General features: G+C 48.2%; 1 protein-coding gene across 1 annotated transcript in view; it reads right to left on the bottom strand.

Annotated features, from left to right (window-relative positions):
• Window positions 1-20,106, bottom strand: part of LOC137521779 (uncharacterized) — a 39,263-nt gene extending 19,157 nt beyond the window's left edge. Inside the window, exons 1-2 of the mRNA XM_068241505.1 lie at window positions 20,002-20,106; window positions 6,224-7,146 (exon numbers count right to left, since the gene is read on the bottom strand). Of these exons, the coding sequence (XP_068097606.1) occupies window positions 6,224-7,118 (895 nt within the window). The 5' untranslated portion in view covers window positions 7,119-7,146; window positions 20,002-20,106. The remainder of the gene's footprint in view (window positions 1-6,223; window positions 7,147-20,001) is intronic.
• Window positions 20,107-20,150: the final 44 nt, after the last annotated feature.

Raw genomic sequence — 20,150 nt, 5'->3', positions numbered from 1 at the left:
ACGGAGAGAACATACAAACTCTTTGCAGATAGTGCCCTGGCTGAGATTCGAACCAGGAACCCAGCGCTGCAAGGCGAGAGAGCTAACCACTACGCCACCGTGCTAAGTAGGGATGTTGCAAGGAGACTGTGTAAATATTATTATTATGTATTTATATAGTGCTGACCTCTTCTGCAGAGCTGTGTAAGATAGGCTTAAAGAGAACCAGAGGTGGGTTCTAAAAATCCAATAAGCATAGAGGCTGGGTCTGCATATTATACCCAGCCTCTGTAGCTATACTGTTTGCCCCAGTCTCCCCCCTGCGCTCTGCTGTACCCCCATAAATCAATCGCCATGCTGGCGACATGCAGCGTGTCGCCAGCCGGCTGTTTACATCTGAAGTGTCAGTCTCTGCTGCTCCCCAGCCTCCGATATTGCCGCTCCCCGCCTGCGTCCCCACCTTCCAATCAGCGTGGAGGGAAGTGACGCAGGCGGGGAGCGGCGCTATGGAGGAGGCTGGGGAGCGGCAGAGACTGACACTTCAGATGTAAACAGCCAGCTGGCGACACGCTGCATGTCGCCAGCACAGCGATTGATTTATGGGGGTACAGCAGAGCGCAGGGGGGAGACTGGGGCAAACAGTATAGCTACAGAGGCTGGGTATTATATGCAGACCCATCTCGGGTTCTCTTTAAAGGACACACGAGGTGACATGTGACATGATGAGATAGACGTGTATGTACAATGCCAAGCACATAAATAACTAGGCTGTGTTCATTTTTTTCTTTCTCTGCCTAAAAAAGTTGAACATCAGGTATGCAAATGACAGTTTCTGCCTGGGTCGCGACCAGGGCAGACTATAACATAACCCTCACTGATAAGTAATTACAGCTATAAAATACTTTCCTGTCAGTGAATGGCTTCCTGGAGCAGGTAAGAAATAAAAAGGGTCAATAATTCATAGATTTGAGCTCTAGCCTACTTCAATGAAGGTGTCATTGAGCAGAGACAATATGAAACAGTAAAAACCTAAAAACTAGATATAAATATAAAACTGTGCGATATCTAAAAAATGCAGTTGTGGGAGACCTGCCTGCATGGGGCGTCCCTGCTAGCGACATTACGTCCAACGAAGCCTCCCACCTGAACGCTACACAATTTATGCAATTCCTGCTAGATTTGGTACGGTAGGCAAAGGGTGTATAACAGTACATCTGATTGGCTGACTGGCGCTTGCTGACCAAATAAAGGTATGAAATTGCTTTGGCTGGTAGTGAGCATTTGTGTGTGTTGCAGTTAGCATTCAGTTTAGAGGCAGTGGGGGTGAATTCCCTGGTGGTGAGAGGTCCAGGGCTCACCCGCACTTTCCTCTGGGTATCGCATGGTGGTGTAGGGGCCCCGGCCAGTGAGAGTCCGGGGCCCCTGGCTGTCGTGCGAACCAGTGCCTGTGATTTTAAATATATTTTTTGCAGCTACCAGGATGCCGTTGACAGGTGAGTGGTTAGGGAGGGGGCCGTTGGGGGAGACCTGCCTGCCCTGCTAGTGACGTAATCTAAGATTACATCCAACCGAATCCTCCAACCTGATTGCTACCCAATTCATGCAATTCCTGATAGATTTGGTACAGCAGGCAAAGGGTGTATAACAGTACACCTGATTGGCTGACTGGCGCCTGCTGACCAAATAAAGGTATGAAATTGCTTTGGCTGGGAGTGAGCATTTGTGTGTGTTGCGGATATTTAAAAATGTTATTCTTAGGAGACTGAGGATAGATACAATTGTTTTTCTCATGAGTTTATTTTCACCTCGGATGTCCTTTAAGAAAAAAATAACAGACCAAAAGGTATGTTAGTTATTCTCCTTTCTTTGTGACTTTTCACTGATGGCTGATGGGATCTGATCTATGATCTATAAGAAGAGGCTGATTTTTTTTTTAGGTGATTCGGGCCTCTTGCACACTACATGCTATTCCGATTTTTTTATACGGTCCAATTTTTTTATTCCGATTAAAAAAAGTCTTGCGCGCTGCTACGTCTTTTAATCGCAATCAAAAAAATAAATTAAAAATATCGGAATCATATGTAGTTTGCAAGAGGCCTCAAACTTGCAGTCAGTGGCCAAGTAAACCTTGGGTCTCCTTTCGGTCAGCTAAAAAGGTTAGGTGCTTTTCTCACTATGGACCTGATGCATAAAATCGCAGTAATCTTGCCGTGCACAGACATCCCATGGCAATATTACCCTTACTTCCCATCAGCAAGTACCGCATGTAACATAATTAGCACCACCTGCGGTACTTGGGTAGCATGGCTGTTGCTATGGTACCGCTCCTTAGTAACGTGCATTACTGTAGCAATGGTCACACTACTCAAGTTCCCTGGGTCACGCTAATAGTGTAACTCACAAGACTTGCCTGAAGTTAGGGTAATATTGGCATGCGCTGCCTACGCCTGGCAGTTTTACCACGATTTTGCGCATCAGGCCCCTAAAGTAAACCTGAGATCAATCAACAGGAAAAAATTCCTCCAGCCACCCTCAGGCTAATCGGCTCCTTGCTGTCCTCCTTTGCCATGTGGATGCCCTGTCATCTCGCTCAGTCGGGGCGTACTGCGCATGGAGCACGGCCCTCCAGGACGTGGGAGCGCGACAGGGGGAGCGTGCGTGGCCACACAGCCCCTGCGCCGACTGGCCGAGATAATGGAGCATCTACCGGAGGAACTAGGTAGAGGAGGACGGCGAGGGACTGATTTGCCTGAAGGGGGCTGGAGAAAGCCCCAGGTATGTATAATTTTTTCCTTTTGATTGACCTCCGGGACACTTTAAAGTGTTAAAGGAATCGTCAGGCAAAAAAAAATAAAAATGAGTTTCACTTACCTGGGACTTCTACCAGCCCCATGCAGCCATCCTGTGCCCTCGTAGTCACTCACTGCTGCTCCAGTCCACCGCTGGCAGCTATTTTAGTTTTTGCCGACCTCGGGGTCGGCGGGCTGCATTGCGTACATTTTTACGCATTCCCGCTGGTGAGGGAACATTAACGCATTTTTACGCGTTAGTGATGCAACGCGTACAAATGTACGCGTTGAACCACTAGCGCGTAAAAATGTATGTGTTAATGTTCCTGCACCAGCGGGAATGCGTAAAAATTTACGCAATGCGGCCCGCGGTCGGCAAAAACTAAACTAGCTGACGGAGGGGTACCAGAGCAGCAATGAGTGACTACGAGGGCACAGGATGGTTGCATGGGGCTGGTAGAAGCCCCAGGTAATTGAAACTCATTTTTTTTTTGCCTTATAACGCCTTTAAATTTTTATATCACATCTAGGACTTCTCTCGAGCATCACCTCTCCTTTGGAACTCTCTCCCACAGGCTGCCCGTCATGCTCCAAGCTTGGATTCAAACCTACTCTCAAACACACCTGTTCAAACAAGCTGATAATTTGTCATCTGTTAACCCCCTTGTCTTCTCCCCAAGTGTCTCCATCCCACTACCCTATAGATTGTAAGCTGGCATGGGCAGGGACCGTCCCCTAGTGTTTCTTGTTTCTGAGATTTGGTAATACACAAAAAGTCACTGAGATCCCTGAATTTTGGAGTCATACCTAAGCCCTCAGCACGGCTGATACTTCCACATCAGGGTTACCACAACTGCCCCAGTTACAGCCACATGTGAGGTAAGCTGCTGGAGGAAATGGCTCACGACTGCCCAGAACCAGCGCTCATGTCTGCTGGCTCTCTGCAGCCTCCCAAAACAAACTGTGTATCATGAGGCCCAAGCCGCATCTCTGCCCTCCTTTCTACTCAGCCGGGAGACTGTGGGGGATGAAACGCTCTGCAAGGAGTGAAGAGGATCAGAATATGAGGTGAAGCACAAATCGGAAAAACTAAAAAGTAGGCCTGAACGATTTTAGGAAAGAATTGAATTGAGCGATTTCTGTCCAAAATTACGATTTCGATTTGATTCACGATTTCCTTCAAATCAAGCTTGTCCCCCCCCCCCCCCTTTGTGCCTGTCCCCCCTCTGTCCCCGTCTCTAATTGTGCCCCCTTTGCCTCTTCATGCCTCCTCTGGGTCTCTCTCTCTTGCCTCCTTTGTGTCTCTGTGCCCACTCTGTGTCTCTCTTTGTGCCCCCTCTGTCTCCTGTGTCTCTCTGTGCCTCCTCTGTCCCCCAAGCTGCATCAGTTCTGGACATAGCTTCAAGCACGAGTCCAGTGATGCATGTCTATCCACTTTGCCTCCTGCAGGCTCTAATGCACGGCATACTTCCTGTATATCATGTGACATACAGAAACCCGAAGTTTTGCTAAGCACAAGAGGCGGCAGAGGGCGATAGAGGATGGAAGGTATGTCCAACGCTGTGGGTACCGGGACTTTGGGAAAGTTTGAAGGCGCTTCTTCAAACTTCCCCCATGTGGAAATGACGTGATCGCGATATTCGCCGCTTTGACGATTCTGAAATTGTGATCTTGGTGATCGCGATTTCGATTTAAATTCGATTTATCTTTCAGGCCTACTACAAAGTCACCCTCAGAGTCTTAGACCCAAGATAACGTGTTTATTGCAGAATCTGAGTAACCTAAAGAGTACATTCAATACAGGGCCGGATTTGTACTTTTTACCGCCCAAGGCCCATCATCACCGGCTGCCCCCGGACCGACAGCATCATAACAACTCCCCCCCTCCCCCCCAACACGGTAGGGATTAAATGGTAGGCTCCACTGAGGATGGTTAGTGACATGATTGCAGGGATTGCATTTTAAACTCCTCTGAGGACAGTTAGTGATATGATGGCAGGGATTATATTGTAAGCTCCTTGGCACATTCGGGGAGTGACAGGCAGCTCAAAAGTGCCCGTTCGCTGCCCCTTCATACCCCAAGTGCCAGATCTGACTGTTGGTAGCCACTAACCTATATAGGCAATCTCTTTGGAGCAGGACAAATGTTCTGCAGGCTTACTGCTACTGCCACCCTGCTGCCCACAGCCCGCCCTTTGCTTTCCTGGTGCCGTAGGCCATGGCCTTTGTGGCCTTACCCGAAATCCAGCCATGCTTCAATATAAAAGACAGAGCGTGTCATGCCAGGCTCTGCCTTAAAGTGTACCAGAGATGAGTTTAACTTAAAGTTTTATACATCCATGGGGCTTCCTCCACCCCATCCGCATGGATCGCTCCCACGCTGCCGTTCGCAGTCTTCTCTCTCTTCGGTACCGGGTCCTGTAACTTCAGCCACTCGTGGCCAGTCTGCGCCCTCTACGTAACTTTTTGCAGCCACCAGAAAGATGGAGCTGGAGAAGACTGAGGACGGCGGCATGGGAGTGATCCGTGTGGATGGGGCTGGAGGAAGCCCCAGGTATGTATAACATTCTTAGTTAAATTGTCTCTGGTTTTCTTTAAAGTGTACCCGAGGCGAACCTGTGGTTAAGAAATACACTTACCTAAGAACTTACCTGGCTGCTGCTTGCCGGGACCCTCAGGAACATCGGGGCTGCACTCCTCTTCTGGCTCTAGCAGGGCCATGCTACACCCGTTCAAGCACGCCTGCGCAGTAATCCGGAGCCACTCATGCATGAGGAGTGAAGCCCTAATGTTTCCGAGGATGCTGGCGAGCAGCGGGAGCGCTACCAAGGAGGCGCACGGTCAGGGCTGACCATGAGCAGTAGTCCTCGACCAGACCAGACTACAACTGAACCAGATGGAGAGCGAGGGAGACTACATGGGGCTGGGGGAAGCCCCGGGTAATTATAAATCCCAGGGGGGTATCTCAGTCTATACCTAATGCAGTGCATATTTATCCTCGTGACTCGCCAACGGTGCATGTTTTGCAGGCAACTTCACCTAAGCACAGGTGGGGTAATTAGTGTCTCAGCTAGGTGGATTCCATGTATCTGAGTGAGACACTAATTACCCACTTGTGCATAGGTGAGGCTGCCTGCAAAACATGCACCTTTGGCTAGTCACGAGGACAGGTTTGAGAAACATTGCTTTAAAGGCAAGTGATCAATTTGATTAGATGACAGATTTGCAAGGCTCTGATTTGCTGTCACCACTTCCTCCTTTATCACATAACCATAACAAGCAAATCCAAAACCTGAAAAAACTGATCACATGCTTCTTCATGAGTTCTCATAGACAGACGCGCCACTGATGTTTAGTACAGGGAGCAGCGAGGTTACTCGGGCTGAAAGATAGAACAAATATCTCATTCACCTTCTCATTTCAATGTAAAAACATTACTGACTGAATAGTCTTACCTCTTTGGCTGTAATTAGGTTTCCTCTGCACGGGTAAAGGTGACAGGTTGGAACCTTCGCCACACAGATGGCTCTTCATGTCCAGTATAGATTGGCGAGTCTCGCTCACCAGGTTGCGGTCTGGGAATAGGACGAGTAGGCTCAACATTTTGTGGATGCTCTCAGCCACCTGGTGGATAGGGTCCTCCTGAACTGATTCAGGAGAAGCTCCAATCCCACTACTTGACAATATGACCTTGGGGTGACTGTCTCTTTCTTGGACAACTAATTCAGATTTATCTTTCTGTACATGTTGGGTCAAGTCTGAAGCAGTTTCAGAGAGGTGGGTCACCATTTCTGGTGTTATCTGGTTTGTAAAAGGAAGATCCTCTTGAGGCTTCTCCTTCGGTGTTGGAATAATATCAAGCGTGAGATTGGTTTGGTTCTGTGGTGTGTTTCCTTCTGACAGTACAGTGACCATGCCAACCTCTGTCTTAGTTGTTTCTATGTCTGGTGTTTCTCTTATGAGTCTCTCGATGTTAATAGATTTCACTTCTCGACTGAATATTCCCTGATGCTGTGTCAGTCGATGTTGGGTTATGAAGACTTGCTTTGACGGAAATGCATTTGTTGTGGCAGGCTGACCCATTACTTTCAGACCAAGTATGTTAGAGCTCCCGTCGTGAGCATGTAGGTGGCTGTGAGGTCCCGCCTTCTTCTGAGGTGCCTCTTTGGTTGACTTAAACTTTAAACTGTTGCGTTCTTTTTTGGATTTTCTTCGTTTGACTTTTATAACACTTTTGTGGGCCAGACCCGTAGCACTTCTGCTAGGAATGAGCATAGGTTCTGAACCCGTGGAGTCGGGAGTACGACCCTTTCTCTTGAAACCTGGTGGATAGCTGTTCTCCCAATTCATGATGACAGGTGCTGCCTGGAGAGCTTGCCTGGAACCAACGCAAAGAAAATAAAGGTTTATCACATAAGCAGATGACTAACTACGTCAGGGCTAATTTCAAGATCAAACACAACTACAAATCTATAGCTGGAACTTAATTACTGTATTCTGAGCATTTGATGACTGCATTCCAGTAAAAGACTAAACACCTGAACTGACCTCATACCTGTGAAACTATGCATGCCAGTGAGTGTAGTATGGTGTCCTAATATATATTGGTCCTCCTGTTTGTATGCCCCCCCCCCCCTCTCCTCCCTCTGTAATGTCACTCCTTCGTCAGGCAAAAGCAAAAGTCGCACATCTCAGACGCTGAGTTAAAAGGAAGCCAAAGCAAAACATATATGGAAGCTGTCATATTTATTTCCTTTTAAACAATACCAGTTGCCTGGCAGTCCTTCTGATCATTCTGGCATCAGTAGTGTCTGAATGACACACCTGTAACATGCATAAAGCTAATCTTGTCAGATTTTTGTCAGAAACAAGAAATCTGCATACTTGTTCAGGGTCTATGGCTAAACATATACAAGACAAAGGATCAGCAGAACTGCCAGGCAACTCGTTTTGTTTAAAAGGAAATAAATATGGCAGCCTCCATATGCTTCTCACTTCAGGTGCCCTGTAAAGAGAGTCTGAAGCGAGAATAAATCTCGCTTCAGACCTCATAGATAGCTGGGGCATGTGTGCCCCTGCTAATACGCCGCTATCCCTCGGCTTAACGGGGGTCCCTTCACCCCCAAATCCCCTCCGTACAGCCGGGGAGCGCTTCCGCATTGGGGCAGGGCTAACCGCCGTAGCCGTGCCTCATGCGCATCTATCAGACGCGTATCGCCGCCTCTCCCCCGCCCCTCTCAGTCTTCCTTCACTGAGAGGGGCGGGGGAGAGGCGGCGATGCGCTTCTGATAGACTTGCTGAGAGGCAGGGCTGCAGCCGTTAGCCCTGCCTACAGGAAGAGAAAATTTTACGACCAAGTTTTGCGGGGGTGGGTTTGGGGGTGAAGGGACCCCCGTTTAGCCGCGGGATAGCGGCGTTTTAGCAGGGGCACACATGCCCCTGCTAACTATGAGCTCTGAAGCGAGATTTATTCTTGCTTTAGAGTCTCTTTAAAGGGAAGGTTCACGCAGATTACAAAAAACAAACGGCACTTACCTGGGGCTTCTTCCAGCTCCTGGTAGTTGATCGGTGCCCTCGCCGCAGCTCCTCTCCCTCCCGGCGTCCAGCGGTGAAGAAGCCAACCTCGCCAGGCGTCATGTGCGTTCTACGGCGCGGGTCACGTGGTGTACGCAACGTCATCGGGTCTTTACTGCGCAGGCGCAGTAGAGACCCGATGACGTCTCTACACGTGACCCCCCGCCGTGGAGCGCACAGAAGCCGACCTGGCGAGGTTGGCTTCTTCACCGCTGGACGCCGAAAGGTAGAGGAGCTGCGGCGAGGGCACCGATCAACTACCAGGAGCTGGAAGAAGCCCCAGGTAAGTGTCGTTTGTTTTTTGTAATCTGCGTGAACCTTCCCTTTAAAGGACAACTGTAGTGAGAGGTATATGGAGGCTGCCATATTTATTTCATTTTAAACAACACTAGTTCGCTGGAAGGCCTGCTGATTTATTTGGCTGCAGTAGTGTCTGAATCACACCAGAAACATGCATGCAGCCAATCTTGTCAGCTCTGACAATAATATCAGAAACACCTGATCTGCTGCATGCTTGTTCAGGGTCTATGGATAAAAGTATTAGAGGCAGAAGATCAACAACACAGCCAGAAAACTGGTATTGCTTAAAAGGAAAAAATATGGCAGCCTCCATATCCCTCTCACTTCAGTTGTCCTTTAAAATCAAGAGAAATTATTAACTCAAACATTTAGATACTTACAGTACCTCGGGAGATGTAAGCCTTTGGATTGTACAGAGGCTACCCCGTTCCCCTCCATCCTTCTGTGCCAGCGCTGGGATCCCCGAAGTTCCATGCACACGCGCAGACAGCTCACGCATGCGCCGTAGTGCAGAACTGCCACTTGGGCTTGGTGGAAAAAGGCCACTTGGCTTTGTGCTAGTGTGCAGGCGCGAGCCGTCTCCGCATTGGCTTGTGATGGTCCCGGCGTGGTAATGACGAGGAAGAGGGCCCCATTACCCATTTGGAAGCCTACAAAGGCTAGTGACATGCCTGCAAAGCCTCAACATCAAGCTGTACCCCAAAGGCTCGTATCTCCATCTCTGGCGGGCGATAGTAATCTCAAGTGTGTACGATGCCTCAGTCACTTTGATCTAATTTGCCAGTAACCTATTGGTCCAACATATCCGATCAATTGACTGTCGATTCGATTAGTGCAGTTTATCTGAATGGACGTGTTGGAAAAACTCCATGCAAGGAGAATGGGGCAGGAGCGATGGGGAATTGATGGCCCATAGTGTTGCCCTACTTCGAGCAGTTCCATGCCTGCAGTTCAATCTGTTCATGATAGATGTCTGCTGAAATCAAATGAAATTGAGCTTGCCGAGCAGGAGAGGTATTGATCACTATCCAATCCTAGTCAGATAGTGATCAATTGGCTAGGTATATGAGGCAGTAGTCAACATTTCTCTGTCCAGCTTCAGGCCTGGAACCCACTAGAAAGCGCAATCGCTAGCGATTTGTGATAGCATTTTGCAAGCGATTTTGGGAGCAATTTCCCTGCTCCTATACCATTCATTACAATGGAAACGCTCCCAAAATGCTACATGTCCTCAGTTGCGATATCCTTAATCACAATCGATCTATCTCTGTCACTCTTAAGCCTCATACACACGAGGCACAGATGTCTCACAAGAAACAAAACAACAAAAAAAAAGCAGTGACAGTTTGTCGCCAGGTCCCTCTGTGCAGCAGCCGTACACACGGTGCACAGAGGGACAGAGATGCGGCGGAAGCTGTTGCCGAAGGTTCCTCCCCCCCGCCGGAAGTTCCGTGCGTGGTGTATGGGTTGCTGTCGCTAGTCCGCATACACATGCAGTACGCATGGCGGACTAGCGACAGTTGCGGCGAAGTTGCAGCGACAGCTGTTGCAGGCGATTGGCCACACCAATCGCCTGGCGACAGCTCTGACTGGCGACGGTTCGTGGCACGCGCCTCATACACACGGGGGAACCTGTCGCCGCAACATGTGCGTGCCACGTGTTTGTGGTGACAGTTGTGCCCCGTGTGTATGAGCCATTACTTTTCTAGACAATAGGAATGGTCAATGAGAAGCAAATTATTATCCTGGTGACGCAGAATTATGCAAAACTTATGACGTTTGGAAATGGACCAACTGAATGAAGCTGAGGTGGGATAATCTGCATTTTCATAACCATGCATCAACTCAGAACTATTTATTATTATTTAGTATTTATATAGCACCGACATATTACGCAGCGCTGTACAGTGTATATATATATATATATATATATATATATATCTTGTCACTAACTGTCCCTCAAAGGAGCTCACAATCTAATCCCTACCATTGCCATATGTCTATATTATGTAGTGTAAGTACTGTAGTCTAGGGCCAATTTTAGGGGGAGCCAATTAACTTATCTGTATGTTTTTGGAATGTGGGAGGAAACCAGAGTGCCCGGAGGAAACCCACGCAGACACGGAGAGAACATACAAACTCTTTGCAGATAGTGCCCTGGCCGGGATTCGAACCAGGGACCCAGCGCTGCAAGGCAAGAGTGCTAACCACTACGCCACCGTGCTGCCCGTGCTATTTTCATCTCATAGGTAAAAGGATCTTAGAACCTCAAATGAAAATTGATAGTAAGGCTTTGTTCACATTATAAATCGCCAGTGCTATCGCAAGCGCTGAGCGATTTATACTGTGATTTTTGAAGAGCTTTTCCCAGTGCTTTTTGCTTAGAAAAGCGCTTTTATAAGCGCTTTTGTTCAGCAATGATTTTTTTTCACTTCCTGTCAGAAAGTGAACTCTTTAATAAATACAATGTATTTATTCATAAAAGCGCTTGGGAAATCGCCAAAGTGTTTTTCAAGCGCTTTGCGATTTCCCTATACCTTCCATTCCTATACCTTCCCTATACTCAGAAAATGGTACATATAGCGTGTTTGCAATTTCAAGAAAATCGAAAAGCTTACAGGTGAACATTCTCATAGGAAATCATTGCACAAGCTCTTTCAGGGTGATTTGCAAAATCATCAGCGCTTAAAGGACATCCGAGGTGAAAAAAAATGAGAAAAACAATTGTATCTATTCTCCTCCTCCTAAAATGACTTTTTTTTTTAGATATCCCACAGTTTTATTTCATATATAAATCTAGTTTTTAAGTTTTTACTGTTTCATTGTCTCTGCTCAATGACACATTCATTGAACTATGCTAGAGCTGAAATCTATGAACGATTGACCCTTTTTATTTCTTTCCTGCTCTCAGAAGCCAATTACTGACAGGAAAGTATTTTATGGCTGTACTTACTTATCAGTGAGGTTTATTATGCTATAGTCTGACCCAATCTGAGCGGGGCAGAAACTGTTACTTGCATACCTGATGGTTAACCCGTTCAAGCAGAGAAGGTAAACAAAGGAAGCACAGCCTAGTTATTTGTGTGCTTGGCACTGTATATACACGTCTATCTCATCATGTCACATGTCACCTCGGTTGTCCTTTAGGGCTCGTTTCCACTATCGCGAATCCGCATGCGTCCAACGCATGCGGATTCGCACATGGTATGCAAGTGGATGGGCCTGTTTCCACTGTTGCGTTGGTGATGTGCGGTTTTTTGAGCAGTGAAAAAACGCACAAAAGAGCCAACGAATTCGCCTGAGAGTGGAATGCATGCGAGTCGCATGCAATGTATTTAATAGGGAAATCGCATGCGTTTTCCCCATGCGTTTTTTGCCGCGAATTCGCATGCGTATGTAAATTAACACAGGCAGTGACATGGTTAAAATCGCATATACCCTCACCTATGCGAATTCGCGGCAAAAACCGCATGGGGAATCGCATCTGCATGCGATTTCATCAGCGGTGGAATCCAGGCGATACCGCACCGCAATAGTGGAAACGAGCCCTCAAAAAAAATCAGCAAACGCTCATAGTGTGATCGACTACGGCCCCGTTCACATCTGCAGTTTATTTTTAAAGCGCTAGTGCAATAATACCCTATGGGCCCGTTCTCACTTGCAATTAACGCAAATTTGTATCCTGCACCATTTTCATGTGATTTCCCGGCGATCGCGTTTAGTGCTATAGAAGCGCTAATTGCAATCTCGCAAACTCGCCCCAAGTGTGATTGCCGATTTTTCGTGTCAATCGCCAAAAATCACCAGAGCAAAACGCTAGCAAAAGCTCTAGCATTTTGCAAGTGTGAATGGGCACTACAAGAGTTTTTCTAAGTGCATTGGGCTCTATTCTCACAGAGGCCAAATCACCGCAAAATATTACCGCAAAATTACCGCCAGCGGTAAACTCCGCATTTTTTCCACATTCACTAATATTTTACGCATGTTTTCCGCATGCGGGAAAAAAGATGCGGTAACAGCCATTATCAATGCGGAAATCATGCGGTAAAAAGGTCGTATGAAAAAGTGTTTTTAAAAAAAAAATGTTAAAGTCCAGCAAGCACAGCCCATAAGGGTACGTACAGACATGCGACTATAGTCGTTTAAAACGATCGTTACCGACGGCATTGCCCGACGATCGTTCGTAAAAAGTGCACTAACGATCATTAAAACGACCGACCAACGAGATATGTCGTTGGTAAAGAACGATCCATTCTGCCAGATCTTTTCCAACGACCATCGTTCAAAAAGTAATGTCTGTACAACGATCGGTCGTTGATCGTTCGTTCTCAAAGCTTTGCACATGCTCAAACAGTTCTTTTTGACACTTGTGTTTGAAATCAGTTTATACATTATGTTGCGCACGCAACGCTCGTTCCAAGATCGTTCGTACACGAACGATGTTCAAAGTAGCCTTTCTTCAAACGATCATCGGCCGATACCTCCTTTAACATCGTTCGTCGTTCAGAACGAACGATCGTTATCGTATGTCTGTACGTACCCTAAGCCTCCAGACTTCATTAAAGTCAATGGGATGCGGAATATATCACCTACTACTTTATTGCGGAAAATACCGACTTTTGCGGAAATTTTTCCGCATGAATCCCGCACTTTTACCGCATTTTGAGAATGTCAACTTGACGGTGTTTTGGTCGCAAACTTCCCGCATGTACTTTACCGCATGCGGGAAGTCTTTGAGAATAGAGCCCATTGTGTTTCCAAAAGCTCTTGCTAATGTTATCCTATGTGCATGTTCACACTGGAGAGATGTGATTTTGTTGCTTTAGCAAGAGCTTTTAAAATCCCTAGCGCTTAAAAAGCTTGTGTAGCGTGAATCAGCCCTAAATGAACCTCCCACTAAGGGAGGTTTGCAAATAGTGTGGGCTGTTGGAGGGGGGTGGGTCAGCAAGTGTTTGGTTGCCTTCAGAGGGCTTCTCCCTAGCCCCCCTTCCCCCCAATATGACTACATCTCCAGGGTGGGAGAGGTTATCACTCTGATGGACTACATCTCTCAGCATGTGTTGCGGGGACTAGGTCCAAGCGATCTCAGCTCTGGAGCAAGCAAAATGCAAACATATGAAATCGGCGCCGGTAGACTTGGGCACAGGATACAGTCGGTATATGGCTGATCCTGCTTCTGCACAAGTCCGGGCCGTATCAATTACTATTCCCCCTCCAGGCCGCCATGGATAGTGGGGGAATGATATAATTCGGCTTCCAGTGATTGCTGGAGGCCGAATTATTATGTTTTAAAAGCAACTTCGGCTCCGTCTTCTGACGGAGCCGACGTTACTCACTGAGCGCCACTATAGACTGATTCCCATTACAGTCTATGGCGGCGCTGGCTGCGCCCAAATCTAGCAGCGCTGAAAAGCACTGCTCCGAGCAAAATACCATAACAATTAGGGTGTGTGTGTTGAGGTACATAACAATGTTAATTTTCAAATGCACAGCAACACGCTGCAATTGTCTCACAATGGCTGCCTTCCCACCTGTGCATTGACTCAATTTAGCATCAGGTTCTGTTGTATTATAAATAACTAGCCAACCCGCGTCGTAGCATACGCCGCATCTATCTATCTAATAGAGTACGTGCCTCAACCTTGAAGCAAGAAGAAGTAGGCTTTCCATGAGAAAATGTATGCGTGCTCAAACACCAAGTTTGACCCTAGCAAGTCTGGCTTTGCAAATCCGGCCTAATTGGCTATTCATGAGGCAATGCTCATGCAAATATGCATTTGCTTTCGCATGCCAAACTATGCAGGGTCCAAAAACCAATACCGCAAAGCGATCGCCCTGCGGGTATTAGTTCATGCTACATTAGCACTATCCAGGAGCGCCACGGGGAGGATTCCGAATGCCCCCATACAACTGGGGGACTGCGGGGTCCCAGGCTCTCTTACTGCCTGGGAACCAAAGCGGCACCCCGGAGGGGGAGGCTGGGTGGCGCAGCTGCACCCCCCCCCCAAGTGTGGTCAGCGCCGGGGAGAGCCATCCGCACCCACCTCCCAATATTAAAAACAGGCACTTACCTTAACGTCCATTGCGTTCTGCAACATGCACATTAACTTGGGGGCACCACATGAGAAAGGAGTGAAGCATGGGTCACCCCGAGCTTTAGAGCTCAGGGCTGGCTCACATACAACACTCCGGGGTGGGGGGAGGACAGGCGCAGACAACTCACTCCAGGGCTCACACCACCAGAGCAAGCCATCCACCACCTGCCTCCAAAGGATACAACTGCAAAAAATGCTTTCCATGAGAAAAATTTTGCGTGCTCAAACACCAAGTTTAACCCTAGCAAGTCTGGCTTTCCAAATCTGGCCTAATTGGCTACTCATGAGGCAATGCTCATGCAAATATGCATTTGCTTTCGCATGCCAAACTATGCAGGGTCAAAAAACCAATACTGCAAAGTGCTCTCTCGCTGCCTGGGAACCACAGCAGCACCCCGGAGTGGGAGGCTGGGTGGCGCAGCCGCCCCCCCCCCCCCCCCAAGCATGGCCAGCGCTGGGGAGAGCCGTCCGCACCCACCTCCTAATATTAAAAACAGCCACTTACCTTAACGTCCATTGGGTTCTGCTACATGCGCATTAATTTTCTCATGGAAAGCTTTTGTGCAGTTTGTATCCTTTGGAGGCAGGTGGTGGATGGCTTGCTCCGGTGGTGTGAACCCTGGAGTGAGTGCGCCTGTCCTCCCCCCCCCCCCCCCCCTCTGGAGTGCTGTATGTGAGCCAGCCCTGAGCTCTAAAGCTCGGGGTGACCCATGCTTCTCTCCTTTCTCATGTGGTGCCCCCAAATTAATGCGCATGTAGCAGAACGCAATGGACTTTAAGGTAAGTGCCTGTTTTTAATATTGGGAGGTGGGTGCAGACGGCTCTCCCCGGCGCTGGCCACACTTGGGGGGGGGGTCGTCCACGCCACCCAGCCTCCCCCTCCGGGGTGCCGCTGTGGTTTCCAGGCAGTGAGAGAGCCTGGGACCCTGCGGTCCCCCCAGTTGTATAAAAAGGGGGCATTGGGAATCCTCCCCGTGGCGCTCCTGGAGGCCTGGAGCACACCAAAAACTGCTAGCAGATCCGCAAAATGCTAGCAGATTTTGAAACGCTTTTTCTTATTTTTCTGTAGCTTTTCACCTAGCATTTTGCGGTTTTGTAAAGCGTTTTTGGTGTAGTAGATTTCATATATTGTTACAGTAAAGCTGTTACTGAACAGCTTCTGTAACAAAAACGCCTGCAAAACCGCTCTGAACTGCCGTTTTTCAGAGCGGTTTGCGTTTTTCCTATACTTTACATTGGAGGCAGAAACGCCTCCGCAATCCAAAAAATGCCTCACCTCGGGAGTATGCGTTTCAGCAAAACGCCTCCCGCTCTGGTGTGCACCAGCCCATTGAAATACATTACCCAAGCGTATCCGCAGCCGCAAGTGGATCGCAAAACGCTGCTGAACCGCTCTGGTGTGCACTAAGCCGGATAGTGCTAATGTAGCATGTAGCAGGGTGACTGCTTTGTGGTATTGGTTTGTGCATGCATTTGCATGAGCATTGCCTCATGAATAGCCAATTAGGCCAGATTTGCAATGTCAGACTTGCTAGGGTAAGGCCTCTTTTCCATGGACTGTGAATAGGCAGTGAAATGGCTCTCAAACTCTCACAACTGCTCACTGCTGCCTGGTAACTGCTCACTGCTGCCTGGTAACTGCTCGCTGCTGCCTGGTAACTGCTCGCTGCTGCCTGGTAACTGCTCGCTGCTGCCTGGTAACTGCTTGCTGCTGCCTGGTAACTGCTTGCTGCTGCCTGGTAACTGCTTGCTGCTGCCTGGTATCTGCTCACTGCTGCCTGGTAACTGCTTGTTGCTGCCTGGTATCTGCTCACTGCTGCCTGGTAACTGCTTGTTGCTGCCTGGTAACTGCTTGTTGCTGCCTGGTATCTGCTCACTGCTGCCTGGTAACTGCTTGCTGCTGCCTGGTAACTGCTTGCTGCTGCCTGGTAACTGCTTGTTGCTGCCTGATAACTGCTTTCTGCTGCCTGGTAACTGCTTGTTGCTGCCTGGTATCTGCTCACTGCTGCCTGGTAACTGCTTGCTGAGCACACAGCTCAACAGTCTGTGGAAAAGAGGCCTTAAACTTGGTGTTTGAGCACGCATAAATTTTCTCATGCAAAGTACTTCTTCTTCTTGTTTGAAGGTTGAGGCACTAATGCTGCGTACACACTTGCGATAACTATCGTTTGCAAGGAACGATAGTTACCAGACGAACGATATTGGAAAGATTGGAATGCAACGATGGGATGCAGCGATCATCATACACATTGTAACGATCGTTCTCGCGGAAAAGAACGATCAGAAGGAAATGTTGCGTACATATTTAGATAAAATTAAAAAAAACCCACTAACATGGGGTTACAATAGATACAAATATATGATTGTTAACTTGAAAACCAAGTTTAATTGAAATGAGCAATGTAACAATCTTTACGGCTGCGCTACAAAGAAAGTACTGAAGCTGGGCAGAATCCAACGCAGGCGCATTGGCCCTTGTAACGATCGTTCTCGGCCGATGTCTGTACACACTATAGTTTTCCAACGATTGTCGGTAGATACGATCCGTCAGGTTGGATATCTTCATCTTCCCGATGTCGTTCTTTTGTCGTTCGTGTTAATGATCGTTGGGTAAAGTTCTTTCCCCGATTGTCGGCGGAACGATCGTTAATGAGCTGTTTCAAACGACCGTAGTCGCCAGTGTGTACGCAGCATTAGTCTATTATATATATAGATAGATGGCAGTCACATGGCTGATGCTGCTCCGAGTCAGAAGTCATCTTCTTCATGAGCAATAGGGATGATCAATAAGATGCAAATATTTGAGTTCATGCAGATTTATGTGAATATGTATCATTTTTAACCTGGGTGAGACTTGATTGGTCCATTTTCAAGCTGCATATATTTGCATAAAAATGTACAAAATCCAATTGGAGGGGGGCGCGCGTGTAGCTAGGATGCCCCTCAACAACCCGCCAGGAAGGAGCAGTTAGGCTGTCAACGTAGCGCCAGGTGATCCTGCGCAGTAGCATGGAGCTGAATGGGGGTCGGGCTTCTTCCGCCAAAGTGGCAGCTCCATGCAACTTCACAGGGGCAAGCCGTCTTGTGCAGTGTAGCTGCAATGATTCACATACAACTGTGCGGCTGCTAGCTTCAGAGGGTCAAAGCACTGAAACAGAATAGGGGAATCTTCTGGAGGATACATGTAATAAAGGCACTGGGAAATTTGGCCGCAGGGTAAAGCCGAAAAACGGCTCACCCTGCTCCTGTCAAAGTCCACGGTGTTGGTTACTATTCCCTCTCCTAGCCTCCACTGAGTGAGGGTAAGGGTCTGTTCAAATCTAAAACCGCAAAACGCCTGCGGTTTTGCGGGAGTTATTTTCCCGCGAGTAACGCGGAAAAATCACTGGACACTGCGGCGGTTTTGGAGCGATCGTGATTAGCGGTGCTATGCATGCTAATCGCAATCGCTGGCAAACCGCTGCATGTAACACATTTGTGGTTAACGCTAACCGCAAACGCAGCAGTGAGAACACTGCCATGTGTTACATGTTGTAGCGTTTTTTTAAAAAAATGCTAGCGGTTTGCCTTGAGCGGGAATCGCGCAATTTCCGCTCAAGTGAGAACGGGCCCTAAGGTGTAATTCGGCTTTAATCTTTTGCTGGCGGCCAAATTACGCCGTTTTTATCATAATTTGAGTTGTCTTTTGACGGCGCCAAAATTACTGGCTGAGCGCCAAATAACCTTAAAGGGATATTGTAGGGGTCGGGGGAAAATGAGTTGAAGTTACCTGGGGCTTCTAATGGTCCCCCGCAGACATCCTGTGCCCGTGCAGCCACTCACCGATGCTCCAGCCCCGCCTCTGGTTCACTTCTGGAATTTCAGACTCTAAAGTCTGAAAACCACTGCGCCTGCGTTGCTGTGTCCTCGCTCCCGCTGATGTCACCAGGAGCGTACTGCGCAGGCCCAGTATGGTCTGTGCTTGCACAGTACGCTCCTGGTTACATCAGCAGGAGCGAGGACACGGCAACGCGGGCGCAGTGGTTTTCAGACTTTAAAGTCTGAAATTCCAGAAGTGAACCGGAGGCGGGGCCGGAGCATCGGTGAGTGGCTGCACGGGCACAGGCTGTCTGCGGGGGACCATTAGAAGGCCCGGGTAAGTTCAACTCATTTTCCCCCGACCCCCCCCCTACAGTGTCCCTTTAAAGGGAAGGTCCAAGCAAAAAAAAAAAAAATGAGTTTCACTTACCTGGGGCTTCTACCAGCCCCATGCAGCCATCCTGTGCCCTCACAGTCACTCACTGCTGCTCCAGTCCCCCGCTGGGAGCTTTCTGACCTCGGAGGTCAGGGCCGAATTGCGTACATTTTTACACATTCCCGCTAGTGCAGGAACATTAACGCATACATTTTTACGTGTTAGTGGTGCAACGCGTACATTTTTGTTCCTGCACTAGCTGGAATGCGTAAAAATGTATGCAATGTGTCCCTGACCTCCGAGGTCAGAAAGCTGCCAGCGGGGGACTGGAGCAGCAGTGAGTGACTACAAGGGCACAGGATGGCTACATGAGGCTGGTAGAAGCCCCAGGTAAGTAAAACTCTTTTTTTTTTTTTGCTTGAACCTTCCCTTTAATTTAGGGCCCATTCACACTTACAATCGCAAAACACTAGCGATTAGAGATAGTGTTTTGGGGTCTCCATTTTTTTCCCCATAAACACGTATTTTTCCCTGTACTTTTTCCGCAATTCTTGAGCAATCGTGATTAGCTTTTCCTTACCATTGTAATCGCGATCGCTAAAAAAAAAATCGTTCACCGATAATCCCGAATCGCCGGTGATTGCAGGAAGTAAGATCACTGCCTTACACTTTTTATTGCACTAGGGCTTTAAAAAGCGCTAGCGTTCGCTGGCGATTAACGATAAACGCCCACTAATTGCAACAGTGTCAATGGGCCCTTACATTACGGTTTATAGCGGCACGGGCTGCGTCCCTTTTTTACCTGGCTCATCTAAAGTATCTACATTTTTTTGTGCTAACAACATGACAGGTAAAATATGCCACAAATACAGTACGTGCCCTTTAACAATCACATTAATGTGTTTCCGCGATATCATGCAGGGGGAGCCAGTCTATGAAGTTTCCCGCAGGGTCCCATTAACTACAACAGCCCCTAATGTCACACGGCTGCAGGAAGCCAGCGGTCGCACGAAGTGCTCCGACCCCAGAGGCGACAGCGATTACAGACACACAACCCGGCGGACGACTCACACTAATGATACAGAACAACCTGTCACCGCAACTGTCTCGATAACGTTTCTCTATCGCATTATAGCTGAGCCACGAGACGTCACCGCCCGGTTGTCGGTCGCACCGGTATACGCCACTTGTAAAACCGTACAACCCTATCTATGACATAACTTGGTATTATCCTCGTTT

This window comes from Hyperolius riggenbachi, chromosome 6 (genome assembly GCF_040937935.1).
Source record: "Hyperolius riggenbachi isolate aHypRig1 chromosome 6, aHypRig1.pri, whole genome shotgun sequence".
Classification (NCBI taxonomy): Eukaryota; Metazoa; Chordata; class Amphibia; order Anura; family Hyperoliidae; genus Hyperolius; species Hyperolius riggenbachi.
Note: the sequence above shows the minus strand (reverse complement) of the source record. Positions and strands in the feature narration are given on the sequence as shown.